Source organism: Pecten maximus, unplaced genomic scaffold (genome assembly GCF_902652985.1).
Source record: "Pecten maximus unplaced genomic scaffold, xPecMax1.1, whole genome shotgun sequence".
NCBI classification, from domain to species: domain Eukaryota; kingdom Metazoa; phylum Mollusca; class Bivalvia; order Pectinida; family Pectinidae; genus Pecten; species Pecten maximus.
This window is the reverse complement of record NW_022979359.1, coordinates 1-20,540: the sequence shown is the minus strand read 5'-3', so window position 1 is coordinate 20,540 and position 20,540 is coordinate 1. Positions and strand designations below refer to the sequence as shown.

At 36.9% G+C, this 20,540-nt stretch overlaps 3 protein-coding genes across 3 annotated transcripts; 1 reads left to right on the top strand and 2 right to left on the bottom strand.

Annotated features, from left to right (window-relative positions):
* Positions 1-786: 786 nt before the first annotated feature.
* Positions 787-16,698, bottom strand: LOC117318526. Its single transcript, XM_033873503.1, has 7 exons — positions 16,671-16,698; positions 15,367-16,043; positions 3,675-3,791; positions 3,491-3,518; positions 2,814-2,932; positions 2,006-2,215; positions 787-1,695 (listed from the first exon to the last, which is right to left on the bottom strand). The coding sequence occupies exons 1-7, from the start codon at positions 16,696-16,698 to the stop codon at positions 787-789; spliced, it is 2,088 nt and encodes a 695-aa protein (XP_033729394.1).
* A 105-nt stretch (positions 16,699-16,803) lies between these two features.
* On the bottom strand, positions 16,804-17,760 carry LOC117318527 (the record flags this gene model as incomplete). The annotated part of the gene is given in 2 exon segments (XM_033873504.1): positions 16,804-17,037; positions 17,666-17,760. Coding segments are annotated over 2 exon segments (329 nt in total), but the record flags the coding sequence as incomplete, so codon positions are not given.
* A 1,263-nt stretch (positions 17,761-19,023) lies between these two features.
* Positions 19,024-20,533, top strand: LOC117318528 (the record flags this gene model as incomplete). The annotated part of the gene is made up of 1 exon (XM_033873505.1): positions 19,024-20,533. A coding segment is annotated over exon 1 (1,510 nt), but the record flags the coding sequence as incomplete, so codon positions are not given.
* Between the last annotated feature and the right edge of the window lie 7 nt (positions 20,534-20,540).

Here is a 20,540-nt window from a genome sequence, read left to right as displayed (position 1 = left end):
GTTCAAGGCAAGTATTCCAAGTTCATGCTAGCTAACATCATCTATTGTTCAAAGCAAGTATCACACGTTCTTGCTAGCTAACATCATAAAAAGTTCAAGGCAAGTATTCCAAGTTCATGCTAGCTTAAATTCTCTATTGTTCAAAGCAAGTATTACAAGTTCATGCTAGCTAAAATCATCTATTGTTCAAAGCAAGTATTACAAGTTCATGCTAGCTAACATCATCTATTGTTCAAAGCAAGTATCACATGTTCTTGCTAGCTAACATCATAAAAAGTTCAAGGCAAGTATTCCAAGTTCATGCTAGCTAAAATCATCTATTGTTCAAAGCAAGTATTACAAGTTCATGCTAGCTAACATCATCTATTGTTCAAGGCAAGTATTCCAAGTTCATGCTAGCTAGCATCATCTATTGTACAAGGCAAGTATTACAAGTTCATGATAGCTAACATCATCTATTGTTCAAGGCAAGTATTACAAGTTCATGATAGCTAACATCATCTATTGTTCAAGGTAAGTATTACAAGTTCATGATAGCTAACATCATAATATAAGGACAAATGAAATGTACCTGGTATATGATGGTACAAGTAAGTAAAATCAACAGTATGAACAAATGAAATGTATAGCTTTCAATGTCTATTTTAGAAAGTGATTTCTTAATGCAAATTAGTTGTCATCATCTCATCAAAATTGATATTGAAAAAAATCAATGTAACAACATATTGGAAGCAAAACCCTTGATAAAGCAATAGACAATTTCTTTGCTATAAACGGATCTCCAAGTCAGACATCTCCAGATTCATCATCATCATCAGGTACTGGTGGTAAGTCCCTCTGAAGCCGGTCAATGATGTTTCTTACTGTTCGTTTGAAAAGTGGTTTGTTAAAGGCGAATGGAGATTTACTGATGGCTTTGAATCCGGCTAGAGACCTACTTGCATTCTGCCAAATACCTGCTTTCTTCACCACTTTCAACACTGCATCCAGGTCTTCTTCATATGATCTCTTCTTATGAGTTGTTGATATAGTACCGACACTGACCATGGTATCAAACTTTGATACTACATCAAGAATAGACGGCATAGCCTTACATACAGCAATTATAGACTGTTCTGTTTTGTTGGAGCCTAATCCTTTAATCAATTCCTTGAGAGCTTTCACCTCATTTTCGTTTTGCATGTCAGTGGCTTTATTCTTTCCCACACCTCCATGACAATTAACGAAAGATCCAGCCCTTACACGCATCCCAAACTCCGGTGACAATACCACTTCTGTCTTCATAACATAGTCAATACACTCTACCAGATACTTGGAGAGTACTGAGTGGGAGTAAAAAAAAGGAATCATGTGTTTTAGGATGACGTTAGTTCGGATAACATCCCCTTCATGTATGGCATCGGTCATCTGTATGATAACGAAATACCACTGCAGGAAATGTGTGGCATAGTTCTCCAACTCATCTTGAGGTGGCTTGACTGGTCTGATTCGCTGGATGACTAGTGGTAAATTTGCAACAATAATAGTGCGACCTTCGTTGAGGGATGACTCTGGTATAGTAATGCGGCTGGGGTTGTCATTCACAAGTAAGTCAATATAAACTTGACCCTGTACCACAGATGAAACCACTTCTGTAGTGTTGTTTCCTATTGAAACCTTCATCTGTACTATATCCTGTGCTGGATCAGGTTTGTCCTGAAATCACAATGATTCACTTTGACATAGGTATATTTATCATGAACAAAGGTTGGTTCGTGTTCTTTAATTGTAATTATGTAATACTACCCACAGCATTTGTGTGTTGAGTAGGTCGTAAACAGATAAAGTAATTCCTACTATTCCATTATTATTATGAGCTCCGATTCATGATTGAAACTCGCATATATCTTTTTCATATAGTAATACCTGTATACTATGAGCCTCATGTTCTAAACAGTAGTCCTTCGGATTTAATATAAACTTAGCTATCTGTCAAATGTGGATGTTGTGGCAATGTTCAATTTACCTGCATGTCACATTCTATCAAAATAGCATCAAGAATGAAATCAATCACTGCAGATGCCACCAAGGATTTCCTTCCAGTGTGGACTCTGGTGATGTTTTCTGGAATGATGGGATGACATGGCTCATCTTTTTGGTCCTTCATACCAAACTTCCCCATAACAAAGTCCAAGAAATAGGCACAACCAACAAGTTTTATGAAGTCCTCATGGGCCTTAAGATGTAAAATATCATAATACAAAAGAGTTCTGATAACTCAATCAGTCCTAAATTATACATACTTTAACTTTGTAATTTGAAAATACACATGAAATGGTTCACTGCCCTTGACAAGTACACCTATTGTAATTTAAAATCCAAATTTGAATATTGACATTCAAAAAATCATTTTATCAACCTCTGGAAATTGAATACTGTTTTGAAAGGTTCATGTAGTACTATATGTAGAGTTCCAATCAAAAATTGAAATTTCGTCTGCAGGATAATAATCTGCATTGTCATTGTTTTCCAGTTTATTCATTTTCATATATTTAACAATACTGATTTAATTTGCAGCTGTAAGATCAATATGATTTGAAACAAGATATACTATGATCTTACTATATGTTTTTGACAACAGTGTCATTTGTGTGAGATTGCATTATGATGCTATTGAAGGAAAATTATCCAAGTACTAATTATATGTGTAACAGTCTGATAACACACTGGACAGATGCATATCCATCTCGTTATTTAATACTTTTGTTAAAATATATACAAAACTCATAATAAACACAAGTTTAAATGACATGATCCTCGATTCAAATACTAACCTTAAATCTTGCTTTCACCTGACCATTTACATTCACTCTCTGTATAACAGCCTTGAGATGGGCTATAGTGTTGCTGTTTCCCTTCCTTTCCCAAGTTTCAGAAACGTTTTGCATGCCTTCTACATGAAATAAGATAAAGAAGCAGTATATTATTTCATTGCAATTATTGGTATTAATTAGCATAGAAAATTAATAAAGAGATGATCCCAAGACATTGCAGGCCATTTGAATATAATATGTGAGCCTTTATTGAAAAAAAGGGATTACCAGTATTTCTCATAATATCATTTTATCACTAATAATAATATTGTCTTTATTCTGATATAATCCTGATTTTTGTATCACTTGGTATGGTATATGTAAACAAGAGGGCCAGAGAGCCTGTATCGCTCACCTGGATATTTACCTTGTTTTTAAAAGGTTTACCCTTTGGGCCAGGTGAGCTAGAAAATTATCGAGTTCACAAGGACCAATAATGATATTATTAAAAAGTGTAATAACTCTAAGTTTCTGTCGAATAATAAATTTCATTTTCGAACTTGTCTTGTCGATATATATGGCTGCATACAAAGTTTCAGCAAATTTGGTTGATATTTATTCAATTAATTGTGTTCTAAAGGTAATTGTTGACAGACGGACAGATGGACGCCAGACGCCACGGTATGGCATAAGCTCACCTTGGTCCTTTAGACCATGCGAGGTGAGCTAACAATTAAGTATATGTCGATGGATTAACATGAAATTCATAAACAATCTAACTTGACGAATTCTAAGGGAAAAAAATTAAAATTACTCTTCACTTATTTAATAAAATCAAGACTCATATTTTACCACAAAATTGTCATTCTACTGATTATTTACATCAAGGAAATCTTGCTGAGTATGAAAAAGCTCCATGATAATTGGATGCAGTTGATCAAAGCGCTCTTGTTGTGTGTGTGCCCTGCTCTCAACGACTTTGCCCCTTGCAGTCTGCATCTAGTCAATTGATCTCCTCCAACTGGCAGCCCCAGGTGTTCTAGTTCATTACCTTTTAATTTACAGATTTCATTTATACTATCATTATACTCACATTCAGTAATTTTTAATTCAAATTGGTACTGTCTTGTACTATGGATATATTGCAGAAAAAGAAATGCTATAAATTAAAACATAGCATGAACTTTTACTGCATTGCCTGTAATAGGAAAGAAATATTTTCTTACTTTATAAATAGCTCTTTGATAAGTTTTCAAAAAAAAATTCCAGAATAGATGATGATCAAAGGAGTACCCAATACATGGAATCATTACACTACTAGGTACTGTTTTGTTTTTGTAATTAGTTTTGAGAAAATTGTCAGGTACAGCTTGGAAAAAGGATAGTGAAATATTGAAAACTTAAAAATATTAACCTCGTCCAGCCTTTGCATATAATTTGTTGATCACAGCCACATATTCATCCATGATGCGAATACAGCCTTCATATGAAACCTCGTTGTTCAAAGAGACAGGCAATACATGTATTTTGGACTTAGTAGCCATTTCAACATTGAATGGATGGTTAAGGTAGACCGACCCTTCGGGTTTCCTCTGATAGATCTCCTTAATTTTATTTTTATTTCAATGTTAATTATGCTCTTATCACAAAAAGCACATAAAAAACATATGTCACCACGTTCGTTTTATTACCAGGGCCACATAAAGATACGTATTAATTAATAGCTGAACCATATTTTTAAGGATTTTGGTAGGTTTTATCTTTCCCCGATAATATTCACCTCAAGCATAAAAAGAAGTTTATATCCTATTTATATCATCAGTAAGAGCAATATCATTTATAATTATCAAAAAAAGAGAAGATTCTTTGGGTGGTTAACAAAATATGGCTATTTTTATACGAAAAACCTGTTATTTTTATTTAAAAAAATATTTTAAAAAATACACGTTTATTTTTTTCCTGAAAAAATGAACATAAAAATGACCCCCTTTTTTTGCTTAATTAAAAATTTCATATGTATGCTTTAAGAAAACAAAAATAAAAATAACACCTCACCATATTTCTTTTCATACTATGGCCGTTTACTTTGCTGGTACCCCAAAACTTTTGCTTCAAGTATGGCTCAAATTACCAAATTAGAGCAGTTATTTTGTAATCTGACATTGATGATTTTTTTTGTTAAATCTTTACCATTTTCTTTTATAAATTATATTGTAATCTTTGTTACTGGTGCTTTCTTCCAAAAGAATTTTATTTGTTTGATTTCCCAAACGCAATTAACATTTTCCGGATATTTTCCTCTTTTCCGGATGAAAATTAGAACATTACACTAACGGTCCTTCAGACGCTTGCTTCTAATACGCCATGTCAAACGAAGCGTATCGGTGATACAGAATGCCAGAATATGCACAATAGAGCTTCATTTGCAGCGCTAAACAATGTTGCTCGAGTGTCGAGTGTCGAGCGTTCCAACCTATGCGATAATGTAATTTGAATGAAGGCAAAGCCTTAGAAGAGCGCAGCTATGACAGTTATCACTCACCGTAACATATATATACAACCACATTTTCAGATTTTAGACTTTTTTTTAGGGGGGTGGGGGTTAATTTAAAAGAATGACACACAAAAAATGCTACAAACTGGGCCAAAATATAAAAGGTGATTATACCCCCCTTTTTAAAAAATCTAAATCTAAACATGTAAACACATTGTAACATAAACTATGTATTAATCTAAACATCTATACATGTGTAAAAGTTGAGGAATTTATAAACTTTATTGAATAGATTATATGGTGACTGTCCACTTACAAGTTACGACTGTATTGTTCGATATACCGGCTGTTTATACTATTCGGAATTCCTTAGTCATTTGACAGCGGAAGTGTTCCGAGTACAGGTAATTTGGCGCGAATATTGCACGTGCGGATTGCCGCGGTTGTCTATATAAGCCGGTACACCTGTGTAGTTCGCCAGTCAGATGGAAAGTCTTTGTAGGACTGCCTGGCTCAGCTCTCCCCGACTCACGTAGTCAGATGGAAAGTCTTTGTAGGACTGCCTGGCTCAGCTCTCCCCGACTCACGTAGTCAGAATTAAAGTCTTGACAAGACTGGTTTGGCTCTCTTTCCCTGATAGGAATAGCTGTAGGTAGATCATGTAGGGTGTTGCTAGATCTAATTATGTTAGGGTATAGGGAATAGAATAGCTTACCAGTCACAGTCATTAGGGGTAGGTTTCACGTCAGTCATGTAGTCGTCAGTATATTTCGACTCTGAATTGTTTGTAGGTTTTTATACCGTCGTCTATCATATAGGAGTATGGCCGTGTAGCCGTTAGTATTTTCTAGAACTAGGACCATGTGGCCGAGAGTTCACTAGACACTACTGTCACGTCAGAGTATGTGCGTTGGAGTGTATGACAGAGTGGTATAATTTGTCTATATGTCAGTGTGTTTTACACATTACTAGTGTTGTATAATAAAACTACCTGAACTTGATATATCTTGAGTTTGTGTTTATTTGCCAGACTTCACGTACAAATTATGGCTCAGAAAGTAAGACCCTGACGGACCCAAGATCACCGAACCTGGGTATAAATATTTTAAAGGTGTCGGTTTGAGGTGAAAAGCCGATCCTTTTACATTGGTGCCGTACTGACCAGGATCTTGGTAACCCGTTTTGGGCATTTTTGAAATGTTGGTGCGATGAGATTTGTAAAACTGAAGTGAAGCAATGGCAAATAGACTTTGTTTGTGTGTGTTTACTTGGAGTGAGTGGCAGTTTTATAAATAAACTTGGTATTTCCGGGAAAATCCTGATGTATACCGGAAGTATGTTGAACACAGGGACCCGTCTTTAATCTGTCGTTGGAAAAGTTGTTATAATTGGCTTGGTTGAATAATATAGTCAGAGTTTTCCTTTGTTAATGCTACAGGGTATGGTGAAGGTTCCTGGTATCTTGTGGAGTGTTAGTTTAAGTTTAAATCTATACCAAAGGCTAGGAGGCCAGAGTTGAAAAGCAGAAGTGATAATGCTGTACTCAGCCTCAGGTGACAGGTTAGCAGTGTTTGTGGTTTATATTAAACTTTATAAGGATACTTTTGTTGCTTGGTTGAACTACTTGTGTAGTTAGTAGTGTGGAATTCTTGGAGTGATCAGATTTCCTGTCTAAATATGGAAGAGGAATCCATTTTAGAATATGACTCTGAAGGAAAGGAGTCGGGTCAACCTAGAGCTAACTATGGGTGTGTGAGATTGTCTCAGTGCTAGCTGACTAGTAACGTCACTTAGAGGTTGTAGAGGTATGTCTATCTCATAAGTACAGTGGGTGTAGTGGAACCAACTATTGGAGTAGCAACTAATGGGTAGTAAATGACTTTGTGTTTTGCCGGAAGCTGTGTTTTTGTGCGAGTTGCTTTCATTGTGTGTACAGCTTAAAATACTTTATGATTTGGATACTTAAAAGTTACTGGAACTGGATACTTAGTGTATCTTGCCATTATTTAGTGATTCTGTACATATTGTCTGTGGTTATGTACAAAATGAATCTGATGTGGCAGAGCTCGAGATAATCAAGTGCTTGTTTTGTTATGCATTTTGTCTTATATTTTATTGTATTGTTATTTTGTTATACAAGAAATTGTTTTTATTGTGTTTATGCTTCTGAAGAGTGAGCAACCATGTAGGTAGTTTTGGTAAAACGCAATGGTTGACCATGTTACCCTGGCATGGTAAGCATATTCATGGAAAAAAAGTTTACTGGGCACTTTGAATTATGCTCTTGAAGCTATTAACACAGAGAGGAGTATGCTGTGTAGTTCTGTAGTTGTAGTTCCATTTTATATTGATGTTGTAACATACATGAAGTAACACTATCATTACATTTTGCAATATAGGTTTCTAGGGGAGTGGATATAATGATTCAGGTCATGTTTGTGATTGTTGTGTGTGTTCAATCTGATTGTTAAGTGTGTACGATTGTTTAGTGTGTACTTTACACGGGTGTTGTGCAGTGTATGGAATTTAGGTGTAAATTGCTGGTTGAATATGTTGTATGAATTCATGAATTATTTTTAGTAATGAATTTCATCCCAAATCTACTGTCACGTTGTAATTAACAGACAGGGTTAATGAATTATTTTGTAGTAATGGATTCTATGCTAAATTATGTGATTGTTTTTGTAACACCTATAACGTTTGTTTACATGTTTTAAGAAGAGTTCGTGGGAGGGACGAATCCCTATTTATGTTAAATGTTTTTGAAAATTGGATCATGTGTTGTATCAAGTATATATGTATCAGCATTGTCTATAGGTAGTAAGTTGGCATCTCCATCAGAACTGATCGGAGCCTTAATTGTGTACAAAACTTTGTGAAAGTATGTTTGTAGTGACGTTGTACTTTGAAACTACAATTGTGTGTTAAAGCTAATGTTGTGCAGACCTGTGTAGTTTTTATACGATATGCTGAGATATATTTCTTTGTCATCAAAGTTTACAAATTATGTACATTTTGACAAAAAGTTTTAACTTTTGTCTTAAGGGGGGAAGAGTGTAAAAGTTGAGGAATTTATAAACTTTATTGAATAGATTATAAGGTGACTGTCCACTTACAAGTTACGACTGTATTGTTCGATATACCGGCTGTTTATACTATTCGGAATTCCTTAGTCATTTGACAGCGGAAGTGTTCCGAGTACAGGTAATTTGGCGCGAATATTGCACGTGCGGATTGCCGCGGTTGTCTATATAAGCCGGTACACCTGTGTAGTTCGCCAGTCAGATGGAAAGTCTTTGTAGGACTGCCTGGCTCAGCTCTCCCCGACTCACGTAGTCAGATGGAAAGTCTTTGTAGGACTGCCTGGCTCAGCTCTCCCCGACTCACGTAGTCAGAATTAAAGTCTTGACAAGACTGGTTTGGCTCTCTTTCCCTGATAGGAATAGCTGTAGGTAGATCATGTAGGGTGTTGCTAGATCTAATTATGTTAGGGTATAGGGAATAGAATAGCTTACCAGTCACAGTCATTAGGGGTAGGTTTCACGTCAGTCATGTAGTCGTCAGTATATTTCGACTCTGAATTGTTTGTAGGTTTTTATACCGTCGTCTATCATATAGGAGTATGGCCGTGTAGCCGTTAGTATTTTCTAGAACTAGGACCATGTGGCCGAGAGTTCACTAGACACTACTGTCACGTCAGAGTATGTGCGTTGGAGTGTATGACAGAGTGGTATAATTTGTCTATATGTCAGTGTGTTTTACACATTACTAGTGTTGTATAATAAAACTACCTGAACTTGATATATCTTGAGTTTGTGTTTATTTGCCAGACTTCACGTACAAATTATGGCTCAGAAAGTAAGACCCTGACGGACCCAAGATCACCGAGCCTGGGTATAAATATTTTAAAGGTGCGGTTTGAGGTGAAAAGCCGATCCTTTTACACATGAAAGTATATATGAAAATTCCTTAGACAGTATGTCTACAGAAAATTGAAATCCCATAGCCCAAGTCATTTTTCAATAGACCCATTTTGTAAACATATTGTTGAAAAGTAGCATTACTGTCACGCAAACGCTTGCATCATCCAGTAATAACACGCTATTATGGGTTAAAAAAAACTCTATTTTAAGCTCTGATTTCATATCATCATTTGTCAGAAAATATTGGAATGTTGTTTACATGAATTGTAATTTATGTCAGGACTAAAACTTTTCATAGCCATTGTGGCCAACACTAAGAAATTTTACATAGACCGACCAGGTTTTCTATAGCCTCTGGCCATCGGACCACCTTTACTTTCGAACACTGTCAGACAGAATTGTTTATTGTTTGTCCTGATGTGAATTTCATTGTCTTTACTTTGCATTGTTGGATTCCAAATGATCGTGCACTTAATAATGGCATCAGTATTCTACTGCCATATTTCTTTGCTACTAACAACGTAAAAGGGCAGACGATACAACAATATTTTCATGATATATATAACAGGAAAGCGAATTTAGTGCCTCCACAAGGGGTTAAACCCGCGACCCGCTCTGCTTACTGCTCCGTCGCTCTACCGACTGACTTAATGGAAATTCCCCCACCTGAAATCACTATGTACCCTATTTACAATTAAAACCTGCCTCACTATTCCTCACTTTTCAAACGAGTTCGCCCCGAACACACATTAACCCAGGTTTTATCCCCAACGAAGCCTCTCATTTTCATATAGCTTGCACTTGGAATGGTCAACCGATGTAACAGAAAAGCAAGTAGTGTGCCTCCACCGTCATCGAACCGCGACCCCAGGCTTTACTCACCGGGTTCAATCGTACTGACCGGGCGCCGGTGCTTACACCTGGGCATCGATAAATGTTACACCCGGGCAACGATAATTTCTATAGAAAATGAACGCCGAAGACGGGATCGGAAGAACGGTTGGGAAATTGTTTATCTTTTTTTTGATGTGATAATGATGTCCTTCAAGGAAAATAACCCGACCACGGAACAAAATGACAAATTGTCTATAACTTGCAAGGATAACTGACAGGAAAAAAACACCTCTCATTTTTTGCTAATTCGCCCACATTGTAGGCGGGTATGACCAAATTATGCCGCAATCCACGAATTATGCAACATATACAGCAAAATCCGCGATCGAAATGACTGTAAATCTCACAGTTTATCGGAATTATATATTTTGACATTGTCAAGTCTTATTGGATTGATTGGTAATAGTTAAATAGGAAAATTAAACATTTCCGTATTTTACACCTGTGGCAACGAAGACGCTCTTGAGCTTAACACCCGGGCGCCGCAATTTGCTGACATGGTAGTGATGTAGAAATTACCAGAGTTGGCCTTTTGATGGTTTTTGTTTATGTATTTTTTGCATTTATGCAACTCGTTACAATTCATTCACGGACATGCCTCTTTAAAGGGTCCGAATTTGTGCTTGTCAATCCGTCATCCGTTTTTGTTATGATCTATTTATCAAACTGCTCGAACCTGGTAGAGAGCTCCCCATGGAGTGAAATCTCCAGCCTAGACCGATCACAAGAAACGTGTTTAATAGGCCTACAGTTAATTAAATACAATATTTATAATATATTCAGAATATGAGTAAAAAGGCACTAACATCTACATCAATTTCACGGGTTTTAGGTTTTTGAAAAATTGTCGAATGTATAGATCTTTTATACCACCAATGCATGTTGCAAGTTTTGTGTTTACGTCCCATGCGTTTCCTCTTTTTTTCTGATCTGTGTCTACCCGCGGTTGGAATATGGTTGACTACCTCGCATTCTGAATAACAATATATCACATGTAAAGTGCGCAAGGCCGAACTTACGTTTCCCTAACAATATACAATCTGACAGATGGAGTACATACTGAAGTAATTGTTGGTTGCCGCAAAGTGCACATGCTTTTAGAGCATCGGCCGAAGTCCCCAACTCCACTATGCGTCGGCCCGTGCGCCATGAAGTGTCCTCTTTTTCTACATTGCCATAAATTGGAGATGTGCTAACCTCTTCCTGACTTGATATAAATTGTCTCCGCCGAGACTGTAACTAACGTTATATGGTCGTCACACATTGGCACATTATGTGATACATCGGCGCTGTCCTTGCTTTCAATGGACCATCTTTAATTTATGTTCTTACTTCATTGAAAGCATAAGCCTTACCTAGTCTTTTAGTTTTACAAAACTGACCCCTTTACCTCTTGACCGCATCGTGCTGTAGGCCTAAACATTTATCTCCCAGCTGACTTGAAAATTAAACCAGATGTAACTATTCGTGAATATAATCAAGGGCCCGGATCGCCGGACGCCGGATCGCCGGATCGCCGGACTAATGTCTGTGACGTCACAGAAGGGTCGGTCTACCTTAATATGGGCTGGGAAAACTTTTGACATCCAGGAGAATCCTGGCAGGTGCTCAACCAAAACCCGAGATATTAACACTTTCAAAGAGTTTCTGTATTTCCTCCGTTCCTCAGGATCAGGAAAGAATATGTTGATATTGATATCTCTGTTGGTATCTGGGACAACCGATGAAAATGAACTTGTATTGACTCTGTCAACAACATATGATGAGGCAAAGAAATGATAATCTTTGTCCTTGTTTTTCATGCGGACATCATTTGTGTTGACACGAATGTCCAGGTTATCCCCATTGATTTTTCCTGTCTTTCCTTCAATCAAGTATTTTACTAGTCTTTCCTCTAGATTGATACCGAACTCTTTTATGATATTTCTTTGGACTCGGCTGATAGAGTCAGGTGAATCTTGTTAAGCCGTGTCATCAGCTGAAACAAATGATTAAATTCTCAAAAACATGTTTTCACATTGTATAGACACTATGTAATCGTAAATTAGTATGATATCAGAGCATATATATATATATATTCACACTACATTGAATTAAAAAACAGCTGAGAAATTTCAATAAATGAACTCAAGGGTATGCATGTTTAATTTAATAGTTGAATATTAATTAGACAATTGATATATATATAATTATATACACTGTATTTAACAGAAAGCTATTCATTACGTGACAATACAGATAATGTGAGAATGCAACTAATAATAGTAAACCAAAACAAGGGCCCAATGGGCCCAAATCGCTCACCTGCAATGCAGTGATCTTTTCATATATGGATCCTGCAGTTATTTGAAAGCATGCTACAGGACCAATATAATGTCTCTCTGCACTTTGGCTTTTCACTAAAAGTCATTTAAAGATTTAAGCATACTTGATCGACGTGACCTTGAATGTGAGTCAAGGTCATTCATTTGAACAAACTAGGTAGCCCTTTACAGCAGCATGCTACAGACCCAATATCAACTCCCTGGGACTCTTGGTTATTGAGAAGAAGTCGTTTAAAGATTTTAGCCTTTTGACCCCTGTGACCTTGAATGAAAGTCAAGGCCATTCATTTGAACAAACTAGGTAGCCCTTCATCCCAGCATGCTACAGACCCAATATCAACTCCCTGGGACTGTTGGTTATTGAAAAGAAGTCGTTTGAAGATTTTAGCCTTTTTGACCCCTGTGACCTTGAATGAAGGTCAAGGTCATTCATTTGAACAAACTTGGTAGCCCTTCACCCCAGCATGCTACAGACCCAATATCAACTCCCTGGGACTCTTGGTTATTGAGAAGAAGTTGTTTAAAGATTTTAGCCTCTTTGACCCCTGTGACCTTGAATGAAGGTCAAGGTCATTCATTTGAACAAAATTGGTAGCCCTTTACCCCAGCATGCTACAGACCCAATATCAACTCCCTGGGACTCTTGGTTATTGAGAAGAAGTCGTTTAAAGATTTTAGCCTTTTTGACTCCTGTGACCTTGAATGAAAGTCAAGGTCATTCATTTGAACAAACTTGGGAGCCCTTCACCCCAGCATGCTACAGGCCAAATATTAGGTCTCTGGGACTCTTGGTTATTGAGAAGAAGTCGTTTAAAGATTTTAGCCTTTTTGACTCCTGTGACCTTGAATGAAAGTCAAGGTGATTCATTTGAACAAACTTGTGAGCCCTTCACCCCAGCATGCTACAGGCCAAATATTAGGTCTCTGGGACTCTTGGTTATTGAGAAGAAGTCGTTTAAAGATTTTAGCCTTTTTGACTCCTGTGACCTTGAATGAAGGTCAAGGTCATTCATTTGAACAAACTTGGTAGCCCTTTACCCCAGCATGCTACAGACCGAATATCAACTCCCTGGGACTCTTGGTTATTGAGAAGAAGTCGTTTAAAGATTTTAGCCTTTTTGACCCCTGTGACCTTGAATGAAAGTCAAGGTCATTCATTTGAACAAACTTGGTAGCCCTTCACCCCAGCATGCTACAGACCCAATATCAACTCCCTGGGACTCTTGGTTATTGAGAAGAAGTCGTTTAAAGATTTTAGCCTTTTTGACCCCTGTGACCTTGAATGAAAGTCAAGGTCATTCATTTGAACAAACTTGGTAGCCCTTCACCCCAGCATGCTACAGACCCAATCTCAACTCCCTGGGACTCTTGGTTATTGAGAAGAAGTCGTTTAAAGATTTTAGCCTTTTTGACTCCTGTGACCTTGAATGAAGGTCAAGGTCATTCATTTGAACAAACTTGGTAGCCCTTCATCCCAGCATGCTACAGACCCAATATCAAGTCCCTGGGACTCTTGGTTATTGAGAAGAAGTCGTTTAAAGATTTTAGCCTTTTTGACTCCTGTGACCTTGAATGAAGGTCAAGGTCATTCATTTGAACAAACTTGGTAGCCCTTCACCCCAGCATGCTACAGACCCAATATCAAGTCCCTGGGTCTTTTGGCTATTTAGAAGAAGTCGTCTAATTTTTTTTTTGTATATTTGACCCCTGTGACCTTGAATGAAAGTCAAGGTCATTCATTTGAACAAACTTGGTAGCCCTTTACCCCAGCATGCTACAGACCCAATATCAACTCCCTGGGACTCTTGGTTATTGAGAAGAAGTTGTTTAAAGATTTTAGCCTTTTTGACCCCTGTGACCTTGAATGAAGGTCAACGTTATTCATTTGAACAAACTTGGTAGCCCTTCACCCCAGCATGCTACAGGCCCAATATTAGGTCTCTGGGCCTTTTGGTTATTGAGAAGAAGTTGCTTGAATGGAAAGTTGACGCCGGACGGACGGCCGGACGGACGGACGACGGACGCCGCGCCACGGCATAAGCTCACTTGCCCTTCGGGCAGGTGAGCTAAAAATGAAGAAAAATGTAATTGATTAAATTTCAAAAACCATCCTCAATACTCCAGGAGTAGCAATCATTCATGTGCTCTATCTTTTCTCTTAAAGAGAGCTGCAGAAGTGATCGTAACCCCAGGAGTATTGAGGATCTACAGTAATAATTTATTATGCAAATGAAACAAAGACAACATGCATTATTGCTTGCCTTTATAAATACTAGTTTATATATATATTTCCCAAGTGGGATGGATATTTCAATATTTTTTAACTGTTGGTCATGATACAAAAATCAATACTCTGTATAATCTATTTTGTCATTTATATACTCCCTCTTTACTCTTGAATTGTCATGATCTCTTCAAGGGTTGTACCTTTCACATTCACTTTCAGAGCTGGATTCACCATATGAAGACATGAGGCGTCTCGTCAATTGATGGAATTATTTCTTTCAATTTTCATTGTGTTTGTCTTACATGATTTATGACATGGTTCCCAGGAGTTGAACCTGGTGACATATTGCCAGTTCTAACAACGAACCATGGATTCTCATCAAACAAATAATAAAAACTAAATAAAATTGAAAAGAAATAAATGGATTCAAACACAAAAGAAATCTGAAATGAATAATAAATGAAAATTATAATGCACAAATACAACAAATACAACAAATCAAAGTAACTCATATAAATTGTTACATAAAATTTAAAGTGTAATTAAAAATGTATGTCAGATTTAGTATATATGTATATTTAAAATGAATTTTCTGCAGTACATATAATTACAATCAAATGAATTAACTATAAACAGTATTTTCTTATTGTTGAATTTATACATATGTATAATTTGGCATACATTTATATTTTAAACGATTAATACTGCAAACCTCATTGTCGGCATGATATCTGATTGCAAGGGAAGAGTAGACTTTCTGGATTGCAGAGGCCTTGTTGTTCCGGCTATGCAGTATCATTCCATATACAGTGGCAATGCTGGCAATGAGGGTTTCTGATCCTAGGGAACATGTAGTACTCGAAAGGGAACGGCTAAGAACATGTAGTAAAAGTGGACACTTTTCCAACATTTCATGAATTGCTGCATTTAACACATGCTTCGAGGTGAGGGAGTCAACATCTTTGTTTGTAAATAAAACACTGATTCCATTCACAGCTAATCCACGTAACTGCAGGTCTAATTCCTCTAACAATCCATAATAGGGAATAGATTTGTCTGCACAAATGATCAGTGATGGATCTAATGTATTCGATTCCTTTGGTTCTTGGGTAGTGGACTTTGGGTTATTATCAACAAGACATTTGACATATTCATGATCAAAATGTATTTGTTTCCGTGTGTTTGACCTGACTTCATCACTGGAAATTTTAAATCTTTTCAATTTCTCAACAGATGTTATTATATCATCTGCTATTGTATTTGACCAACACTGTCGTCGCAGTGCTGATGGTGGAGTTTTGGCAGAACGTTTACAATTTGACTCATCAGTTCCATCATTAAAATTGTTCACCCTGTCCAGTTTCTCAACAGATTTAAGTATAGCTTCCGCTGTTGTATCAGATTTACAATGTAAAGTTGACGGTGGAGCTTTGAACGATTGTTTGAAATTATTGACATACTTAATAAAGTTAACACGGTAAGATGAGAACGTGGACAAAAACGATACACACCTTTCACAGACCACAGATGTAGAACAGGCTACAATATCACGTGGTAATGGTTCGTTAATTAAAAGTTCTAAATTTGCAAATCTTTGAATTCCAGATTACCAGCATCCCTGATTTCCAGAGTCACTGGACCATGAATTGTGAATGATATATTCTCTCAAGAAAGGGTGTGGCTACCGCTCTCTGTTCTAATTATATACCAAATTTGGCTGAAGTTGGATTTAACATTTTTTAACAACAAATCTAAATGTGAAACTTTAAAGTGAAATTTGATGTAAAATGCCAAGTTCATCTATTTTACAACAATTCCGAAACTAGCTATACCAACTTATACAAATCACGCTTGTTGGCCTAGATGGGCCTTAGTATGGAAGGAAACCGGAGTACCCGGAGAAAACCCATGTGGTTGGACAGGTCATTCACTTCTGATCTGGAAATCAGCCGCCTAGATGAAAGGAAAAGGGGTTACCAATGCTCAACCCGACCACCTAGTAAAATTTGAAATTACTGCTGTGGCCGTTGGAAAGTAACACCATATAGTTTCATGCCAGTGAAAATTTATGACCTTTTTTTCGCAGTAAGACGACAAATCATCATTTTTTTCACTGACAATGCTCAAGACCAAAATCTGCCCAGCCTTTCTACACAAGTAGTGTTTTTAAGGAAGATATTGATGAAAGCATGACATACGTACCTGTATGATCTGCCTTGCAGGTCGCGTCAACAGGCATTTCCATCCAATGTTTCAGTATATCTGCGAAAGTATCACTATCAGATCTCCGATGACCAGCGAAAAATGCTTCAGCTGCTGCAAGCTTGGCTTCTTGTCTATTGTAACATGGCATAGATTGATATTCTTTACCATCAACTAAAACCTGCAAAGAGTTATACCCATTTTTTTTACTCCATCACTAAAAGTCTATTACACAATTGCCAAGTGTTAACACATTTCAATTTCAAAAGTTGACCTTGACATTGAGAATTCACATTGCGCTAGCATAGTTTACTTCAAGTTTCATCTTTGACAATGTGTTTATTGTTCCATATCTATTGCTCTCTAGAGATTAAGTTTATCTGTTAAACACCTTTTTTTATGACTTTGGTCCTTCTTTTTTCAAATTTCCTGTGTTTTGACCGCTCTGTTGGATTACCCGTACATGTCGAAATAATGGCTTTATAATTCAAAGTCTGTAGCTAGTCAACTACAGTAAAAAGCCCCTGGGTTATCTAGATACAAAGTACTAGTTCACAATCAGGGAAGACTTCGAGGTTCGACAAATAACAAAAATGTAAATATCTAATAAGGAACATAAAAAACCCGATCTGAATCATCGAAGTATTATAATGTAGGAGTAAGTATTGGTAGTAGGTTCATTATTTAGCGAAATCTTTTCCACATCATTCCTTATACAGGATTGTCATTTTAAGAATTCATGTCATATAAAGAGTTTCCTTTATAAGTACCAGGTATGCAGTATGTAGTATGTACAATGTATTGTTTACCTTACAGAGCCACTGCCCTGATGAAAAAATCTCGTACTGGTAATCTGGAATCCACTTAAACTTCTGGGCGGCGATATTTAAAGCAGAAATGACATCTAGTAGCAAAGAAATGAGAAAAAAAAGACGATAATATATTTTAAATAGACCTCACAATGCATTTCTTTTGAATATGGTTAAATGAAGCTACAACATAACTTCATGATCACAGTTTTCTAATAGTCTGAAGTAAAATGTTAAAGTAATTCATTATAAAGTGATTATAGATGCCTATGTCTTCTCTGCCGGATGCATAAAAAAAATCAAAATACAGGATGACTAGAAAGAAGCTGAAATGATCTGTATTCGACATGTTAAGCACAGCTGCATACATACAAAAAACACTAGTTAGGTGTCTTTGATTCAGACAGACCATTTTTCTCCATTTACAAATTTATAAATTATGTTTATTGTGGAATCACGCGATCGGATTTTAAGGAAATACAAGTACCTGTCGGCACCCACTAAAACAATAACACTGACCTTGGCTTTGATCCAAAAACCCTGAAACTTGAAACTCTAAAATATGTAAGCGGAAAGTTTCGGTGGGAAATCAAATGATGAAATAAACAAAACTTCCTCGTGTATGTCAACAAACAGTCGGTATCATCATACATATGATTTAGTGTTAGTTGAGTGTCTGTTTCTCGTTAGGCAGGAGACTTTCCATGAGGACACGTGTACACTTGAACTGTGTGGTATATTTCCGCGATCTGATAATTACTGAAGTATCAGCACACCTGTGTTCCCCACGTTTCGGTATATTTTTTATGTTTGTTTCCGTAAACAAGAAAATCCCCACTTGTCATTAGTCATGTATATACACTTGAATGTTGCATCCCTTGTAGCCAGTCTACTTTAAAACTGGCCTTGGCCTTTGTAACCTGATGCTAGCGTGACATTATGTAAAGACCTCTGGTTAGTTCCTCAGAGACACGAAGGCAGACGACAGTGTCTCAGTCACGATCAAGCTGCAAGCTAACGAACAGTGATGTATAGTCGGGGAGAATTAAACATCACACTGACATCTATGTAGCCAAGTAAGTATTTTCTCATGGTATAAAATGTACAAGTGTCCTGTTTGTAGAACAATATTTTAGAGTCATTGACTTCAATGTTACTATTTTTTTTTTTTTTTTTTTTTGCGGATGATTTCCTTTCTTATGTGAAGCTAATTTGGATTAAAAGTAAATAAAAACTTAAAAATTAATTTTAATCTGTAATTATCATAATGAGTAATTAATGCTACATATAGGCTACACTATTTATCCTGAGTGCTGGTTGAGGAAAGAACATAATATTTTAACAGGTATATAACCATAATGGACTCTGTGGAGAGTGAGCGGATGTCTGTGCTCTTGTCCACATACCTGGAGAGGAAGTTTACTGGAACAGAGGAGGTAATGAACATAAAGAGGAGGGCAATGGTCTCACTTGAACAATTGGATAATGATGATGTTTCAGAAACGATTTTCACTGGCAGTTTTGGAGAAGGATGTCATCAAATCGGGTCAGATATAGACAAAATGCGTGTAAACAAGGATATAGCAGTAATGTACCCTGATCAGAGTATTCCGCAACACCTGGCACACAAAGTCATTTTGTACATTAGAGAGGCAGACTGTCGACCTGGATATGTCCATTTAGAGATAGGTCAGCCAAACTCCCCGTCGCATCCAATCATTTTCAATTCATTAGTTAGAATAAGGAATTCATTGTTTGTTTCAAGTGATATTTACAGAGAGGACTTGGCTAGTGGTGCAACTACAGGGAAAAATCTACAATGGGAAACCAATGGACCCAGTTGTACATTTACTGAGATAGGTGATAAAGGATTGATGATGATTGATATTGTGAATTGTTTTCATTGTGACAGTTGGCCAAAGGAAGCAAATGAATGGATTAAACGTTCACGTCTGTATGGATGGCCTCATCAGACTTTGATAGACAAGATTGTAAACAATGGATGCCATCTTGTTCCAGTTGGAGATAAATGCTCGACAGATACATTATTACAATGGAGAATATCATTTGCAGCAGCAGAAAAATCCTTAGTTCATTCTTTTAGTCACATTCAAGTCAAAGTATACACATTGCTGAAATATTTCTTAAAGCAAATTAAACAGACATTGAAAGAAACTATTGGCGATGATGACATCTTGTGTTCCTACTTCCTAAAAACAACCATGTTTCATGCAATAGAGAATTCAAGCCAAATGTTTTGGCAAGACAAGAACCTTTTTTATTGTTTTTGGTTTTGCTTCAACATTCTGATTGCATGGGTCAAGGCAGGAATCTGTCCCAATTACTTCATCAATGCCAACAACATGTTCCAGAGGAAAGTACATGGACAAAATCAACGAATACTACTGGACATCTTGGACAACTTCTGCCAGATGAAATGGATGTGCCTCTCAGTAGGAAACATCTTCAAACCTTCAATATGGGAGGATCTGTGCAATCCCTTCATTCAGGCTGACCTTGTATGCCCAATGACAGCGCAAAGAAATATTATGCAACAAGACAAGACAGCTCTTGAATATTTACCATTTACATTTGCCACATACAGAACCATCGATAGGGCAATATACTTACTATCTACATCAAAATCAGATATTGATGAATTATGCACATACAAACCTGCTATGGACAGTCTGAGATGTCTTGCATTAAAACTGTTCTCTAAAGATCTGCCTGAAAACAGGAGTGCACCAGAAAACAAGACACGGTACCGGAGACTGAGGAAATGTAAGTACTGGATGACTCCAAACGCTTTGTTCGGCACAGATGTGTTGTATTTGGCAACTTTTCATTTTCTGACTGGAAATTTTGGTAAGTT